Source organism: Strongylocentrotus purpuratus, unplaced genomic scaffold (assembly GCF_000002235.5).
Source record: "Strongylocentrotus purpuratus isolate Spur 01 unplaced genomic scaffold, Spur_5.0 spur5_scaffold_16, whole genome shotgun sequence".
NCBI lineage: Eukaryota > Metazoa > Echinodermata > Echinoidea > Camarodonta > Strongylocentrotidae > Strongylocentrotus > Strongylocentrotus purpuratus.
In genome coordinates, this window is record NW_022145601.1 from 20,805,889 (window position 1) to 20,824,040 (window position 18,152).

At 38.6% G+C, this 18,152-nt stretch overlaps 1 protein-coding gene across 1 annotated transcript in view; it reads left to right on the forward strand.

Moving 5' to 3' along the window:
- LOC115924565 (methylenetetrahydrofolate reductase-like) overlaps positions 1–17,061 on the forward strand; it is a 17,520-nt gene extending 459 nt beyond the window's left edge. The window contains exons 2-12 of the mRNA XM_030987024.1: positions 1,073–1,432; positions 5,511–5,749; positions 6,477–6,593; positions 7,391–7,584; positions 8,292–8,446; positions 10,429–10,840; positions 11,542–11,724; positions 13,472–13,570; positions 14,326–14,448; positions 15,139–15,384; positions 16,648–17,061. Of these exons, the coding sequence (XP_030842884.1) occupies positions 1,158–1,432; positions 5,511–5,749; positions 6,477–6,593; positions 7,391–7,584; positions 8,292–8,446; positions 10,429–10,840; positions 11,542–11,724; positions 13,472–13,570; positions 14,326–14,448; positions 15,139–15,384; positions 16,648–16,683 (2,079 nt within the window). The 5' untranslated portion in view covers positions 1,073–1,157 and the 3' untranslated portion in view covers positions 16,684–17,061. The remainder of the gene's footprint in view (positions 1–1,072; positions 1,433–5,510; positions 5,750–6,476; positions 6,594–7,390; positions 7,585–8,291; positions 8,447–10,428; positions 10,841–11,541; positions 11,725–13,471; positions 13,571–14,325; positions 14,449–15,138; positions 15,385–16,647) is intronic.
- Positions 17,062–18,152: the final 1,091 nt, after the last annotated feature.

Here is an 18,152-nt window from a genome sequence, read left to right on the forward strand (position 1 = left end):
TTTATTTGCCTGCATGCTGTGTGAATAAACATCAGAATCCTTGACAAGTTGACATCAACATTAGATTGTATTCCATTCCAAGGACCGTCTTGTGGGAAGAGAAACAAAACACTTCCCATCCATTGAACATTAAAATGTCATGGCCATGGGCATGGACAAGGAGATCCCCGGTCAGCTAGCGGCACCGCAGCGAACTAGCTAACAAAGCCAGCTCGTTCCCCGTCTTTAATTTGTGCATACCGCTGCTGGAATTGCCTTGGTCAGTTGGTCGCAGCGCAGGAGCTGCAGGATCGACTACTACTGAAACAAGTGCAAATATCATAGTTTCTTTGCATGTTTCATTTCAAAGCATTGGTTATAGAAGTCTATTTACAATTTTAAACTGAGCTTTGATTTACTACTAGATCTACTAGCTATTTGGTCGGTAATAAATCAGAAGGATGTAAAAACTAAAGTCTAGACTAGTCTAAATAGTAAAGTAACAGTCTTCATCACCATCAGAAGGATGAGGAGGGTGGTTCACTTTTTCTTTTAAAAATGCCTTTTTAAAAGGTGTGCCTCAACTATTACTAGATCTAGACTAGATTCTATATTATTTTATGTATTGTTACTTGTTCTGCACATCGACTGTAAATTCCTATGACTATGTAGATCTAGAATATAGACTATTTCAGTATCGATTTATCATCTAGATTCTAGTCATGAGTCTTTGACTTTGAGAAGAACCCTTATTCATGTATCATTTCCTTTTCTTTCTTTCATTTTTTGTTTAAATAAAGGAAATGACAAACTGTTATTTCAGACATAGGAAAAAGATGTGTTAATTTTTTATTTTATTTAAATGGCTGTGGGATTATAGAGCTAGGTCTAGGTCTAGATCTAGATCTAAGTACTTTTAGTTATTTTTTCTTCCAATCCAATCTGGAAAATCTGGAATAATGTATACACTGTATGTACCTTCTCAGTGTGCGAGTATAAAGTGATGTGTTTGTCTAATAAAGATATTCTTCCATTAGCAGCTATCAACTGTTCAATTTCTATAAAATTATGATCTTTTTTATTTTACACACAGACTCAATTTGTGACAGTACTTCCAAGTATACGAAAGCGAAAGATCTTGGAGACAATCTTCAGTGCAACATCTCTTTACGACCAGCATGGCGGTCGTGACGCGGGTAGATCAAAATGGAGTTCCATTGAAGCAGGTGCAGGAGGAATCGGCCTTGGGCCTGCAAAACCTCATACAGTCACTGCATCAGAATGGAAACCTGACACCCACGTCCCTCTCTCGCAGCCCCTCCCCCGAGCCTGTCATGCCCTTCATGCGACTCTCGGAGAAGATCGCAAACCGCATCGCCAGCAAGGATCGGTGGTTCTCCTTGGAGTTCTTTCCTCCCAGGACAGCTAGTGGTGCTGTTAATCTCGTGGGAAGGTACGTGCAGTGTTTCGACAAAGATTTTTAAAGGGTTTTATACTGTACCTTATGAGTTGACTAGAATAGCAGCATGGGTGGGGGTGGAGAAATAAAGGTCATGGTATTGGAAAATAACAAAAGATTTTTAAGCAGGATAATGCTATTCATGAATGTATAAATTATACTACCCATATCAAGGAAATGTATTACCCTTGGTAGCCTGCCCTGTATATATTAAAAAATATATACCGGAAATTATATATAATTTTTTTTTTTTTTTTTTTTTTGAGGGGGGGGGGGGGGGGCGGGGGAAGAGCAGGTGTTCATGATATCATAATGGTATGAGAAAGAGAGCTGGATGTACTAACGAGATGCCTAATTAGAATTTGTAAATCCTAATTTTGTTGCATCATCAGTTCTATGCAAGAAACTATACAAAATTACCCTCTTGAATTAAAAAAAAAACAGCTAGGAAGCCCTTATGAAATTGATCTGCAAATGGGGTATCCATGGATACTTATATCATACATCAAATTGCTGGGCACAAAGGTACTCTTTATTTCATTAAAGTAGCTTTTATTCCCCCTTTTTGTGATTTAATAGTGTGAGCATTGACTAATTTTTCTGGATGAATTGAGGGAGGAAAGTGGGGGGGGGGGGGGGGGGGGGGTACACAGCACATTTGATAGTAATCACACGTTGCATAAAGTTATTAAAGTAATAACAACCGGTATATGGGATAAAAGGGGGTGCAAGCAAATCATGGGCCACAAATACTGCACAACTAATTTTGAAATTGATGATGGGGGGGGGGGGGGGGGGGGCTCCTGTTCCAGTGCCTTTGTCCTTTATTTGTGTCCCTGATAATGAGACATAGATCTTGCCGAACCCTTTATCATTTATCGTGCTGTCGAGCAAACAAAAGTAGAGGTAAATCAGCCTTGATTGCCGATTATCATTGTCAAGGTGACCTCATTATCAGTTCAGTTGAGGGCAATGTCTTGGAGGTAACTAGGAAAACAAACACTGTGTGCTATGCTTATCTCTTACAAAAAGTAGGGCCTTTCCGTTTGTCACGTCCACATAGACAAGGTCAACTATGTGACGTCATTTCTGCAATTTGTGTGTGTCGGGTCATCTCACGTCGTCTGGCCAAATTTAAGAACTCTTTCATCCACGATTTGAAGTTCGTCAGAAAACTAGAACCTGTCGTCAAAATGACGTCATCTTGCTATCTATATTGCAGCATAAATCAAGAATAACATAAGGAAAGGCAGACAGAGAATTGCAAATGTATAGAATGATAAAAACAAAGAATAACAGAAGAGAAAGTGATAGAAAGAAGAAATAGAGAATAACATAAGGAAAGTCAGAAAGAGAAGGTGATAGAAGGAAAAAACAAAGAATAACATGAGGAAAGAGAAGGTGATAAAAGGAAGAAACAAGGGATATCGTAAATAGTAATTACGAATCGTGAGGAAAGATAGGAAGAGGAAAAACAAAGAATAACATAAAAGAAGGTGATAGAAGGAAGAAACAAAGAATAACATAAGGAAAGACAGAAAGAGAATGTGATAGGAGGAAGAAACAAAGGATAGCATAAGGAAAGATAGATAGGAAGAGGAAATAATAGAATAATAAAAACTAAGAATAACAAAAGAGAAGGTGATAGAAAGAAGTAACAAAGAATAATATTGGGATATACAAAAATAGATAATGGGAAGAGAAGAGAAGATGAAAGATAATAAAAACAACGAACTATTACATGAGAAAAGGTGATAGAAGTAAGAAACAAAGAATAACATAAAAAAGATAGAAAGAAACATAAAAGAATGATAACAACAAACAACATAAGTGATGATAAAAGAAGAACAAAGAATAACATTAGGAAAGACAAAAAGAGAAAATGATCAAGAATAGATAATGGAAAGATAAAAGAGAAGATGAAAGATGGAAACACAAAGAATAACATAAGGAAAAGACAGAAAGAGTAGGCAATAGAAGGAAGAAACAGGATAGCAAAAGGAAAGATAGGAAGAGGAAATAATAGAATAACAAAAACAAAGAATAACATTAAAGAGGTTGATAGAAGGAAGAACTAAGAATAACATAAGGAAAGACAGAAAGAGAAAATATATAAAGAGATAATGGAAAGATAGAAGAGAAGATGAAAGATGGAAAAAACAAAGAATAACACAAGGAATGGTATAAAGAAAATGATAGAAGAATAAAAACTAAGAATTACCTAAAAGGTGATAAAAGGAAGAAACAGAATAACATAAAGAAAGCCAGAAAAAGTAGGTGATAGAAGGAAGAAACAATTAGGATAGGAAGAGGAAATAATAGAATGATAACAAGTACAACAAACAATAACATAAGAGATGATAGAAGAAGAAAAAAGAATAACATAAGGAAAGACAGATTGAGAAAATGATAATGAATAGATAATGGAAAGATAGAAGAGAAAATGAAAGATGGAAAAACAAAACATAACATAAGGAATGGTAGGAAGACAATGATATAAGAATAAAAACAAAGAATTACATAAGAAAAGCTGATAGAAGGAAGAAACAAAGAATAACATCAGGAAAGATAGAAAGACAAAGAGTGATAACAACCAACAATAACATAAAAGATGAAAGAAGAAGAGAAAAGAATAACATAAGGAACGAAAGAATAACATAAGGAACGACAGAAAGAGAAATGATAAAAAATAGATGAGCCTAGGAATAGATAATGGAAAGATAGAAGAGAAGAAAACAAAAAGGTCCTAATAGGTCATTTGGATCTGGGTTATTGTTCTCTTGAAGGGGAAATCCACCCTGATATGAAGTTGGTTTTGGTAAAAGCAAAAAAAATCGGAGAAACAAATTAGTAAAAGTTATCTAATTCAAATAGGAATTACAAAAGGAGAGAATTTTGAAGTTGTCATCACTGAAACACAAATTGGCAACAAGGTAGCAAGTATAGCGAGCTCCTCTCCAACTTGCTCTGTACATCAAATGTCATAAACTATCATTTTCTTAGTTATTAATGACCAAATAGACTTATTTCATGCAGAGGTTGTATAAAAGCATATTTGCAATGTTTATATTTAGGGGGAATGTATGATTGACAATGGCAATTTTCTTATGGCAAAATATGCATTTTTTAAATGGGAGGGGGCCTCACAATATCACTTACATATAGTTGCCAACTTGCGTTTGGTTGATTGCACTATCAAACATTCATTACTGTGTTATCAAACTTTCACTAACCTCTTATTTTTCTGCTTCTGTTCAAAACAACTAAATATCCGGGTGGATGTCCCTAATATGACATGTACTGAATACTAGAGAATACCAAGGTCAAACAAAATGTGATGTATGTTATTGCCTTGTTCATGTCTTGTGAACAGGTCCATATGCATGCATTTTCCAGCTTCGCTACATTTATTTTTACATCTTCATGTGGTTTTCCAACCATCCAGTTTCGCGCTTCTCTCTTTTCCTTTGAGTTAGTGTGACCCCCCCCCCCCCCCCCCCCCCCCCCCCCCCCCCCCCCCCCCCCCCCCCCCCCCCCCCCCCCCCCCCTGCTCTCTCTGTCTCACATGTATTTGGTCAGCTGTATTGTGTATTTTTCGTTTGATTCTTTATTCACTTTTGTTTTTTGCCTTTGTATGTTGTGTGTATTTTTTCTCCCTCTTTTCTTCTTCATTTTCAACAATTTTCTTTTATGATGATGCCTTACTCATGTTCCTTTCTATTAAAACCCTCCTACCCCCACCTCCCCCGTGCTATCTACATCTATCTACAAATTTCATGCATGTACATTTCATCTCTTTTCCTCTCTCCCACCCACTGTCCAAACTGCCTTTAAAGACCACCCAAGTAAAACAGAGAAAGTGACCACTGTAGACACGTAGCCTTTATTCATCGACAAGTTCTACAACACACATCTCTCTTTCTCTCTCTCTCTCTCTCTCTCTCTCTCTATCTGGAGACAAAATGTGTGGCCACCGTAGACAGGTGGCCTTTATGGAGAGGTGGCCAGTAAAGCAGGTCTGACTGTATTTCCTGAATGCCTCTTTCTTACACTCTCTTATCCACATCCACAGATTTGATCGCATGTTCCACGGAGGCCCGCTCTTCTGCGATATCACCTGGCACTCTGCAGGCAACCCTGGAGGACGCAAGGAGACCAGCTCCATGGAGATAGCCCGCACGATGCTCAACTACTGCGGCCTGGACACCATGCTTCATATGTGCTGCGTCAGTCAGTCGGCAGAGGTTATCACGAGGCATCTAGAGTGGGCCAAGGAGTGTGGCATCCGTAATATCTTGGCCCTGCGTGGAGGTAGGGATGTGTACTTCTTTTGGGGAAGAGGGGGGGGGGGGGGGGGGGGGGAGGGGGGGGGGAGGGGGGGGGGAGAGAATAATGATAAAGGAGCAGCGAGAGATGAAACGGAAAGACCCATTATCTGTGAAATAATAGAAGTAGTGACAATTTGCCAGTGTTTCCTTATTGGAATGCATCATTCAATTTGTTTATTCTTTTCATTTTCATGAAAAATATAGCAAAAGGAAATAAACAAGTACATGTATATATACATTCTAGGCAGAGAATGTTCAGTTCATACAATAAGTTCAAATGAAATGGGAAAACAAAAGAAAAGCCCATGGTGGCCTTATTTAATGGAAACGCATTATTCAGACACCTGTCTAGAAAAACTATTTCTCATTGGTTTCCTTTAGCAGTCGTTGTATGCCGAGTACTGCGTATGTATTTCTCGTATGATTGAGAAAATGGTCATATAATTGTTTTGCTCTATGGTATAAGTAATACCCAAGTCACACTGACTAGACTAATCAACATACAGACAAAAATGATACATCACCCCGAATGCCCCAGAAGCAGTCAGGTTTATAGTTAGTCTGGTGTTGTTACTGAAGTATAAAAAGGTGTTCGATGATGCTTTAAGAAAACAACCTTTTTCATTAAATAATATCGAATTATGTATGTTTATATTGCCATTTTCTTAAAATTAATCATAATGAGGCATCTCTTTTCTATACGTTGATAGATGTTCCCGGTCATACAGACGAATGGGAACCAACTCCAGGAGGGTTTAACTATGCTACTGATCTTGTCAAACATATACGAAAAGTCTTCGGGGATGATTTTGTCATCGCGGTAGCAGGTGAGTTGAAAATGCCCTTTTTTTTCTGCATGAATGTAATATTTGGATGGTGCACGTGTGATGCGATCCCCACCTCGTGTGAGCAGTGTTATTGTGTGAATGCATTCAGCAACTTTCTGCACCTCGTCTTCTAGAAATCTATGTTATTGTAGTTACTGCAGCCGATGTTTATTTGAGGCCACACTTACAGACAATTCTTATGGGTTCTACTTGGGTCACAAAGCGTGGACTTCACTTGATCAACGTTAAGGTTTGAACCAATGGCCTGCACAGATCAACCACTTAAAAAAAAACCTAACAAAAGATATTGTCATTTAACTCTGAATCTGAATGATTCCAAGCCTCTGAGAGCAATTTCAGGTAGGTCACTGTGTTTCACTGCTTGTGAGATTCAGTAGAGTACATAGAGTATTGATTGATCATTTCATCAAGTCCAGGCTCTGGGAACTAGAACAGGGGAGTGTTTCACGAAGACTAAGATCGACATTAAATTGGACTTAAATATGACAGGCCACTCATGCCACTGGTTGCTTTCACCATTGGTCTCTCGATTATGATCTTTAGATAATATTTTGTCCTTCAATAATGAAATATAAAAAAATGTAAATTCTGTAGATTTGTGACCATGATTTGTACGTCCCTTGAGAGTCCAATACCAGTAAATGGTGAGAGCAAACAGTGGCATGAACGGCCTGCCATAGTAAAGTCCAACTTAAAGTTGATCTTGGTCTTTGTGAAGCGACCCCCTGGAGAGTGTATAGCTGTCTAAACTGAGGTTTGATCCATTTCTTTGACAGGCTACCCATCTGGTCACCCTGATGCCATTAGCTACGAGGATGATCTCAAGTGCCTGAAAGAGAAGGTGGATGCAGGAGCAGACTTCATCATCACACAACTCTTCTTTGAAGCCAAGACATTCCTCAAATTTGTCCGAGACTGTCGGGCGATAGGAATCACTGTGCCCATCATTCCTGGAGTCATGCCAATACAGGTGAGATGATAGATCAGTCTCTGGATTTCCTTTAAAGCCCTACTGCACTACTTACAGCTACTTGCGCCCTTTATATAGCAAACAATGCCTAATCGGTGACCATTGGTCTCCCATGGTCCCCTCTTTCTTATGTTAATTGAGAGCTGGTTTAATGAGATAACCACCTTTCAGTGACCATGTAGGGAGGTCTAATCCCTCCTGGCAAGACTAGTGCAGATATGCAGATAGGCTTTAACTTTCCCTTTTAAACCTAAAAGAAAAACCTCAGAGAAAAAAGAAATCTTAGGGTATTCTAAATGATGGGATTCAATCTTTTACTGAGGGATTGATATTACATGATCCTTCTTGTGCCCTTCAACTAAGAAAGTAAAGGTGCCAAATGATGTTCATGTCTCATTGAATCTGATTCTTTGATGTCTGACTTGTAGTCCAGTGGTTTAAGCACTTGACTTGAAATTCAAAGGTGGTGGTTCAATCCCTGACACAGCACTAATGTCCTTTGGTAATGCATTAATCTTCATTTGCCACACTCGACCCAGGTGAGGTAAATGGGTACCTGGCAGGAATTAATCCCTTGAAATGCTGGAGCGCTGTAATGGCAGCTAGGCTCAAAGTTGGGGTAATAATTAGTGCGCCTCGGAATAGAATTTCTAGTTAGACGGCGATATAGCAATGCCTATTATTATTAATATTCTCTCCATTTCCAGGGTTATCATTCTCTAAGGAGTCTCGTAAAGCTGTCCAAGCTAGACGTTCCACAGGAGATCATGGATGTGATCGAACCTATCAAAGAGAACGATGCGGCAATCAGGAATTACGGTGTCCACCAGGCCGTCACTATGTGCAAAGAATTATTTGAAAGGTGAGAGGTTAGATCAGTAAAGTCTGCAGGCACTATAGGGGTTCAAACATTTGCACTGACATAAGACTTTGAGAAGCAAAATTTCTGCTTGATGATGGTTGGAACTTTTTATTTCTCAGCCTAGCAAAGATGGTACCAGAGGCAATATTTCTCCTCTTGTAGCTCTTTTCAACTTGAATCCTGCACATGGCTCCTTTTCAGGTCTTTGTTTTTCCCTCTTTGTCTCTCTTACCATCTGTCCATATCTGTCTGTACATGTATGTCCGTCCATAGACGTAATAGAAATGGACTTTTGACGGCAAGAGTAGTAAAAGTAATGATAGCTACCACCTGTTCTTATGTCTTACTTTCTTCTATGTTTTAAGTCTGACCGCAACGCTGCGGGCATGTTTTGATAAGCTCCGATAAGGGTCCTTTGGTCCTATGAGATCCACCGGGATTTTGCCGACCTCTATCGGCCAAGTCGCTTCGCACTGACCAATGCTTCCCACGATTTGCGCTTCTCATTTCATGAATGAATCGTGACAGGAGAGCCTTCTGCCCATGCGCAGCTAAATACTACGTCAATAGTGCCCCGGATGTAAACATGAGGTTTACGTCCTGTTCATGCTTGCCAATCTGTAAAAAAAGCCGTTGAAATCGGTGATTTATTAGATTTTTACGAATTTGTGTTGGTGTGTAGCAAACTCATCATATAAGCAAGGAAAGTCACCACAAGAGCTTACAAAATACAGTTTAAAAAGTGTTTTTTTCTCCTGTTTCCGTTAATTTCTCTGTGAAACCAACGACGTTGCGGTGATCACAAATCCTTCGTTTGTCGAATACAATCATTCGTTATTTGTTGCGTTTGCGTGCGTTTTGTTTATAGGCATTGGAAGAATGGGGTTGTTTTCGTGAGTGCTCAGAAAATCTGTGGTAATGCGTGACTTCTTCGCATCATGACCACTAAATTGCCGTGCCTTTGTCTAATCCAAATTGCACACGTAGTCCCATTGATAGAGATCGGCGGGTGCATGTTTTTTTCAAGTTATATTTTGGACTTGTTAATCCGAGAGTGACTGCTTTTTTTTTCTTCCCTCAGATTTTATCTTATTTTATCTTGATGTAGGCCTACTATATGTGTACGTTTTTTTTGAGAATCTAGGAATTAGGATAAATATCTGTGTCCGTAAATTTGGGAATTGACCATTGCAAAATATTCAACATTTCCGTCGTCTGCTATGTCGATATATGGACTGCCCATCATAATCATAAAGTTCTTCCTTATTTATGTCATCTAATGATAATCCTGCCCTTCTAATTACTTTATAAACAACACATGACTCATGAGTACGAGAAAAATATGTATTATGGAACAATACATACATCGAAATAAATAAATAATTGTTAGTATAAATACAACGCTGAAAACAATAACAACAATATCGTCAGGCACAAAGACGAAAACATGTTCGCTACGACCGCATGGCGGAGAGCGCTCATACTATTTAACACTAGGTTCTCAACGATTTGAAGGAGCAGCGAACAACCCCAAATCGCGAGCTTGCTGTTGCGATTATGAAAGATTGCGCAAGTGATCGCATCCAGCTGTCGGGTTGCGGTGGGACCACCGCTGGGTTTTTGCATCGGCGCGAAATTTAAACCTTGCCGGTGGAACTCATAGGATCAAAGAAACTGCTTCGTCGATAGTCCATTCTATTACGTCTATGGTCCGTCTGTCTCTATTTCTCTCTTTCTCTCTCTCTCTCTCTCTGACTTTCTCTCTCCCTACCTTTATCTCTTATCATTTGAAAAATATCTATCACAATCTATCACAAAGCCAATCCGTCTAGATAATGGAAAAATAAATTTAATGCATGCAATGTTACTTTACATTGTTGCCTAAAATCAGCTTTATTTGAGTAGGGTCATTCTTAATGTGCCATTAACCCACCATGATCTTTGATTTAAGTAAAGTCACACTTCATTGTTTTTGGTTTCAGTGGGGAAGTGTTTGGAATCCATATCTACACCCTCAACCGTGAAGTGGCGACCATCGAGATCCTGTCGTCTCTGGGATTATGGTGCGGCGAGCCCAAGAGACCGCTCCCCTGGAAGACCACCGCCAACCTCAAGCGAAAGCAGGAGGACGTCCGTCCAATCTTCTGGGCCTCCAGGCCCAAGAGCTACGTCTACAGGACGCAGGAGTGGGACGAGTTCCCCAACGGCCGCTGGGGCGATTCCTCATCCCCTGCCTTTGGTGAGCTGAAGGACTACCATCTCTTCTACCTGGCTAGCAAGTCCAACCAGAAACAGTTACAGACCATGTGGGGTGAGGAGATCACCTGCGTGGAGGACGTCAGCGAGATCTTCACCTGTTACCTGTCGGGAGAACCCAACAGATATGGCAACAAAGTAAGTAGATTAAAGCCCCACTGTACTACTTTTAGCTACTTGCTCCCTCTATATAGAAAATAATGCCTAATCGGTGACCGTTGGTCCCCCATGATCCTCTTTTTCTTATGTTAATTGAGAACTAAGTTGATGAGATAACCACCTGTCCAGTGACCTTACAGGGTGGTCTAATCCCTCCTATAAACTAGTACAGATGGCCTTTAAACTTGATATCTGACTGATGATTAGGACTGAGGAAAGCTTAGCTAAGAAATTCTACAGGATTTAGGAATCCTCAGCCAAAATGAGCATTGACCTCTGACATGTCATATGTCAACATTTAGATTTGAAAATTGCTTAAATTAAGGACAGCCTAGTCGTGGACCAAAAGGATATACTGCTTAGTTTGAATGCTGAAAGGTGGTTTTATACTGGTATCTTGGGTGATCTAAGAATTCACCATTTCAAATATTTAGAATTGTCATTTGGGTCTTATTGACAACAAGATGGCTAACTTCTTACAATAAATCATTACTACTCTTTGTACCATTTTAGCAAAACAAATCAAAACTGTTTATTAAAGGGCAAGTCTTATTAGTTATCAGATTTTGCTCAAACTATTTTTGATTGGTTTGACTGATTTTTCCGCTTCTATTGAAAGTAAGTTATTTTTGGAGTGGACTTGTACTTTAAGCCAGTGTATCATTCTACCGCCCACGCAGGTCACACGCTTCCCGTGGAACGATGATGAGGTGTCCTCTGAGACGATGCGGGTGTCCTCCCAGTTGGTGTCCATGAACAAGCGTGGCGTCCTCACTATCAACTCCCAGCCCAACGTCAACGGCGAACCGTCCTCCGACCCGGTGGTAGGATGGGGGGCACCTAACGGTTATGTCTACCAAAAGGTAACATAAGCCTGTTGACTGAGGCTCTTTTTAACTGGCCTGACAGGTACTGTGTTTCGGTGGTGTATGGTAAAGTAGCAGTACGGTAGGACTACGGTATACTTATATGCTACTCATCATTGTATGCTCTGCCTCTTGCAGTTAACCTTGTCATATTGCCATACTTTTTTTTTTACCATCACATACTTTTGCGACAGTTACCCCATGGCCGTTTCCTATTCTAACTAAAGTCCTCACTTCATTCTGGGATCAAACGGTTCACCTAACCCCAAGCCTTACCCAAACCCTAACTTTTAACCTTAATTTAAACCTTATTAAGAACTCAACCCTAACCCCAAACCTTACCTTTAACCGAAGGAAGACCCTTAACCTAGCCTCAAACCTTGACTTGGACATAATTCAGAACCTAAACCTAAACCTAACCCTAATGCTTAACCTTACTTTAAACCTAATTGAGAGCCTAACACTTAATCATAACATACACCTAATTAAGACCCTGAACCTAACACTTGACTTAAATTTTAGATGATCAAGACCCTAACTGTTATGCCCAATTAACTTCAAACCTAATGGAGACCCTAACCCCAACGCTAAACCTATCATATAACACAATGACAGCCCTAACCCTAATAAATAATTGCAGAAATAAATCCTGGAGTAAAATTCACCAAAGAAAGTGTCCAATCATCCTTTTTATTTGCCATATTGTCAAACCATTTCTACCTCCTGTGTTTCTTCATTTTACGGAAAAAGGAGTGGCTGCTAATTTTTGAAAGAAATGGAAAAAGTTAATCAGGAAGTTTGAATCTTTATTTCGCCTTCTTAAATCAGTAGGTATTGATTAAATTGCCTGGAAAGGTGTTCTTAGTTGCTTACTAACAAGCATTTATGCTTTCTTAGCAGTCAGGTAAAATAACCACCACTACTGCTACTACATCCTTTCTCTTTCAGATTTCTTAGTCAGTCTTACTTTCCCAAACTGTTTCTATCTCCATTTTCCCCCCAAGCCGTTACTGGTATCTCTTTCTCCATATATATTACTGTCTTTCATGTTCTCCCTGGTATTTCATTTTTTGTGTCCATGAACGAAGGATTATCAGTTTATTTTGGGAACATGGAATAATTTTTTTCTCCATCTGTGTTACCTATACATCAGGCCAAAGAATTTATTCAATTATGTTGCCCTCTTTATGTTTGCAATTATGCCCCATCACTTGCGCCTTTCCTACAAAAATTTCACGGGGGGATTTCATCTAGCTTTCTGATGACAGCAATGCCTGTGATAAAATAGCCTCTACGTTTTGGTTTAACATGCTGTTCTTTTAAACAAATAAGATTGTGAAAGTTACCCACGAGCAGCACAATTGTAGTAATGAGTGCTGAAATCTTGCATATTTCCCTAAAGATAATTAGCCAATGTTAACTCTGTGTTATCAACAATTAATGCAATGCAATAATAATAAATACAATTTTTTGACATGGATAGCATGCTGCTTCATTAATCCCTCCAAAAGAAACAAAGTGTTGCAATAATAGGGTACATCCTCATTGAGATTCCCAGTGATTATGAGATAGTTTAGGGATAATTGATGTAGGGAAATAATGTGCAATGTTTAGGTCTCCGAAGCACAACAATTAACATTCCTCAATTAACATTTGCCCAATAGATAGAATCCTGTGCTTCTAATATATTTAGTTTTCTCATTTCCCCCTCTAATCCTAATTTTTGTCTTCTTCATTTCCACAGGCGTACCTTGAATTCTTTTGCTCACGCGAGAACGTTGCTGCCTTGCTGCATATACTCCAGGACTACCCGCTAGTCAACTACCATGTCGTCAATGCTAAGGTTTGTATGGTAATTGCTCATGCAAGGGCTAAACCTAAACGACTCCCATTGTTTACAAATCATGTAAATGTAAATTGAAGTTTGCCCTCTATGGGCAGTATAGTACATCGTCCTCTTTGAGACGCAACCGTGGCAGCCAAGTAATGGGTGATCCGACATTTGCTCTAGCGACTATTGCTCCGGGCTTTTTTTATTGTCAAAGATACTTGTATAGGGTTCGGTTTGCAGTTGGCTCTTAATTTCAGTTTTAGGGTTAGTGTTAGATATTGCGTCGGGTCCAGAGGTGAAGATCAGAAATTTGATTACCGGTAGTGTAGAACATTGACTGTGGAGCAACTGTCACATTAGCATACATGTTTGTTGAACCAAGCAATAAAGCATTAATTATTTATCAAGTCTTTTGATTATGTAACTGGCTTTCTTAAGTGCATTGGCATGGTGACAGCGGTGGGATATGTACCCATGCCATTGGAATGACCTGTGCCTAAAACAGTAAAACTTGTATGGTGCAAATCATATTTCAGTAGTATTTTTCGATGAGGATGACTATTTGAGGCATGTTCGCGGTAATGGTACATGGGAAGAAATTATGACCAGGGAATAATGACTTGTAAACTACATGTAAATTGAAGTATACTTTAGGAAAACATTACATTCAGTGTAGATTGTTTCATAAATTTAACTTTAATATATTCATTTTGTGATTACAAATATGTGCTTTGTACATCTACATGTCATTTTCGCTTTCTGTACAGGGCACTGAGACCATAACGAATACTGACCGTCTCAAGCCGAACGCTGTGACCTGGGGAGTGTTCCCTGGGGCAGAGGTCAAACAACCCACCGTCGTTGACCCGATCAGCTTCATGTCATGGAAGGTCAGTGTACTATCATATTTATTGTTACATCTCATTATTTTAGAGTTATGTTTTCTACATCAATGTTCAGATTTAAGCTCGAAAGAGAAAATGCAAGTGATTTACAAAAGATATATACTTATTTTATTACAGGTTATTATTAGTTTCATAGATGTTAAAATTCTTCTTGGGCCCGGTGCAATTCTGCTTGATATTGATACAGGAAAAAAAAACTAAATGCAGAGGGATCAGCTACATGTATTTGGTAAAATCAATATATTTATATAATATCGGATGGCTTTGAGTGTGATACAAGAATATATTGCTCGAGCTATGACAATATTGGACGAGTCAAAGACGAGTCTAATATTGTCTTAGCGAGAGCAATATATTCTTGTATCATACAAAAACATAGCCATACAATATTATTATTATCTGTATTAGTCTGACTAGCGAAATAAGATAATTTGACTTACTTCTGTAAATATGGCTTTGTTTTCGTGTCGTATCGATATGATATTGATATCGATAGTTGAAGTTCCTGGATGACTGATCAATACGAAAACAATATTGGTCAGTCATCTGGGTACTGCGCTAAAGATATTGAATACACTGATTTATTGTACCACTGGGAATCCTTATATAGATAATAATTGCTTTTATTTAAAATCTGAATTATTCCCCCTCCCCCTCCCTTTTGACTTCTTGTAGGACGAAGCATTCGGCTTGTGGTTAGAATCATGGAGGACCCTCTACAAGGAAGGCTCCCCCTCCTGGCACGTCATCCAGTTCATCCACGACACCTACTTCCTGGTGAACCTCGTCGACAACGACTACGTCAAAGGCAACGTCCTGTTCGAGATCATCGAGCGTATGCTGGAGAGGTGTGGGAACTCCAAGGGAGACTGCCGAGTAGGAGATATCGAAGATGAGTGCATAGCCACTAAGAGACTGAAGGTAGAGTGTTCGTTCTTTTAAAGAGACATAGAAGTGGGTTCCCACTGGCAATTTTAGATAGATATAGATATTTAATTTATTGTGTTCTTCCAAAGCAAAAGAAGAAACTTTCCTTCCAGGTGATCATACATAGAATTACACAACTTATACAAAATTTATAATATAAATACAATCATATCAAAATATCAAATGCATACAAATAACGAATAAATAAATAATACATACTTATAATACAAATTACATAAAACATAAGGATAAAGGGAAGAAGACAAAAAGGGAGAAATAGAGAATTTGACACTGTTTGTGTGTTTACCAAATAACAGGTGTTGTCAATCACCAGGATTACCATTCAGTTTTATGACCAACAGGCCTTCTCTCATACTTTGACTTTCCCTCATCCGAAGACTCTCTGAGAGACTAGGATATATTTCTTGATGGGCCTACAGGTTTGTTTTTTGCAGACTTGTACGCCCATTAATGGTATTTCCACCACGTCTGGTGTCAGCAAATACTTGCCTTCTACACTTTGAAACCGACGCCCCATTCCTTTAAATGATTATGAACATGATAATAATTGGATTTATATAGCTTCTTTTCTGAAGGATACAGTGCACTGCCCCTTAGTATATGAATAAATTAAGAGAAATTGTAGATGATTATGTTTTCAGATGGTTTTTGAAGAAGTCAAGTTAAATACAATTTCATAGAAATGCAGGGAGTTGGTTCCATAGGCATTGATCAAACGATTGCCATGATTAGAAGCCAGCATGTTTGGGGAATTTCGGGAATAAAAAAGGAAAGGTGATGTAGAGTAACCTTAATTATAGTTGAACCTGCTATAACAACCATCTCTATCAAATCACCTTTTTGGCCCCAGTGAACAATATTTTCATTGATAAGCTTTCTAAAGGTACCAGTACATTAAGACGCCCTAGCAATAGAGACCGATTTTCTTGTCTTGCTAGAGCGGTCTTTATATCCAGGTCTCACTTTACCTTCTCTGTTTTATATTCAAAAGATTTCCTTTTTTAAATCCTTGATTTATCTCTATGTGTGAATGTGAATGTGTTATCATTTTGGAGAGTGTTTCTCTTGTATCCTCAAGGAAAAACTATGTGTTAAATGTGCTTTTTTGTTGTTGGTTTGTTATGCATTTACAATTGCTTTTTAAATCTACATGTAACGATATAGATATGTTAATATTATTATTATTATTATTAATCATGATTCTTAAACCTTCTTTCTGAAAATGTCATTTACCAGGTCTCTGAAGAGGAGATGAGCTTGTCCAACGACTGATGACCGCACTGATGACCGCCATTGCTGGAGGACAGATATTGTCTGTCCAGAGGATCTGAAATACAATTGATGCAGCTTTGCATTTCTCACAGTCGGTAGCTTGGGGGTTTAGAATCTGAACCGATGTGTTTAATAAGCAGGAGCCACATTCACACTTCTGAAATAGGAGCACTTTGATCTAATACAGTCAAACCTGTCTATAGTGACTGCCCAAGGGAAACACAAAAAAAGTGGCCTTTGTATACAGGTTCCTTTAGTACATGATTCAATGAGAAACCATTTTCAAGGGAAACAACAAATGTGGCCTTTGTAGACAGGTGGTCACTAAAGCAGGTTTGACTGTAGCTGGATGGCCCTTATAATCACGGTCATGAAAGGAGATCAGTCTCTGGCTCTAGGGGTTTGAAACCTTGGTCTTGGTCTTGGTCTTGACCCAAGGACCTAATGCGAACGAAATAAACTCAGCAGATTTCATCTTGGGCCCCGTTTCATAAAACTTGTGATCAATAACAGGTAACTGTTATAAGTTACTGAAATCGTGGAATTTGATTGGCTTAGATCAAATTTGTCATAGAAATTTAGCATTTGATAACAAGTTTGATGAAACGGGGCCCTGGTCTTGGGACCCATGACTTGTGGAAGCCAATATATAGGTAGCCAGTGGTATGTAACATTGCCAAAGAGCCTCAAACCTGCCATGTAAAATATAACCAAAATGTATATAAGCATGAAAGAATTACTGTGCTTAGTGTGAAAGCAAATGACTTATCCTACTTAAGTGCTCTTCTCGGTCTCTTTTACTAGGCTAGGATGCTCTTATTTCATAGTGTGAATGGTCGCTATTCATCGAGTTGAATGCATGGTTCGAATCCGTAAAGTAGACTGTGACGCTGCAAACACTTGCCATGTTGAAATAAGGTTGTCCCAATGCAATGCATTGGGACTAGTTGGGTTATTAAGTTCGCAAAAAACAAAATCAAACAAATAATCTCTGATTTTGAATCATTATTTATTTGAGAAAGTCAGTGATTTGAATCAATACATTGATTGAATAATCAAGATTGTTGAGTAAAATTGTGATTTTTCTTTTTTCTCACTAAAAATACCCACTGTGGTTTAGTATGCCAATAAAGAGTGATAAAGAGTGATAAATTGATAGATTATTTATTGTGCTCCTTGTCGTCAGTCACATACATGTATGTTTGTAAATTTTCACACAATGTTTTCTTTTTGGCAGTATATTTATTTATCAAATGTTTTAATGCATATGTTTGCAGTAAGTGAATGAAAGATGTTTACCCTGGTATGAAAAGTGGATGTGGTGCATAAAATCAAATGAATTTCAGATGTCTATTCATGAAAATCGAAAGTATCGTATTAGGTGAATGCCGTTGAAGATGGAGTTATCAACAAACTCGTACTCGCTGGGCGTCTTAATTCAGGGATCACACAATCTTCGGTTGACAGGG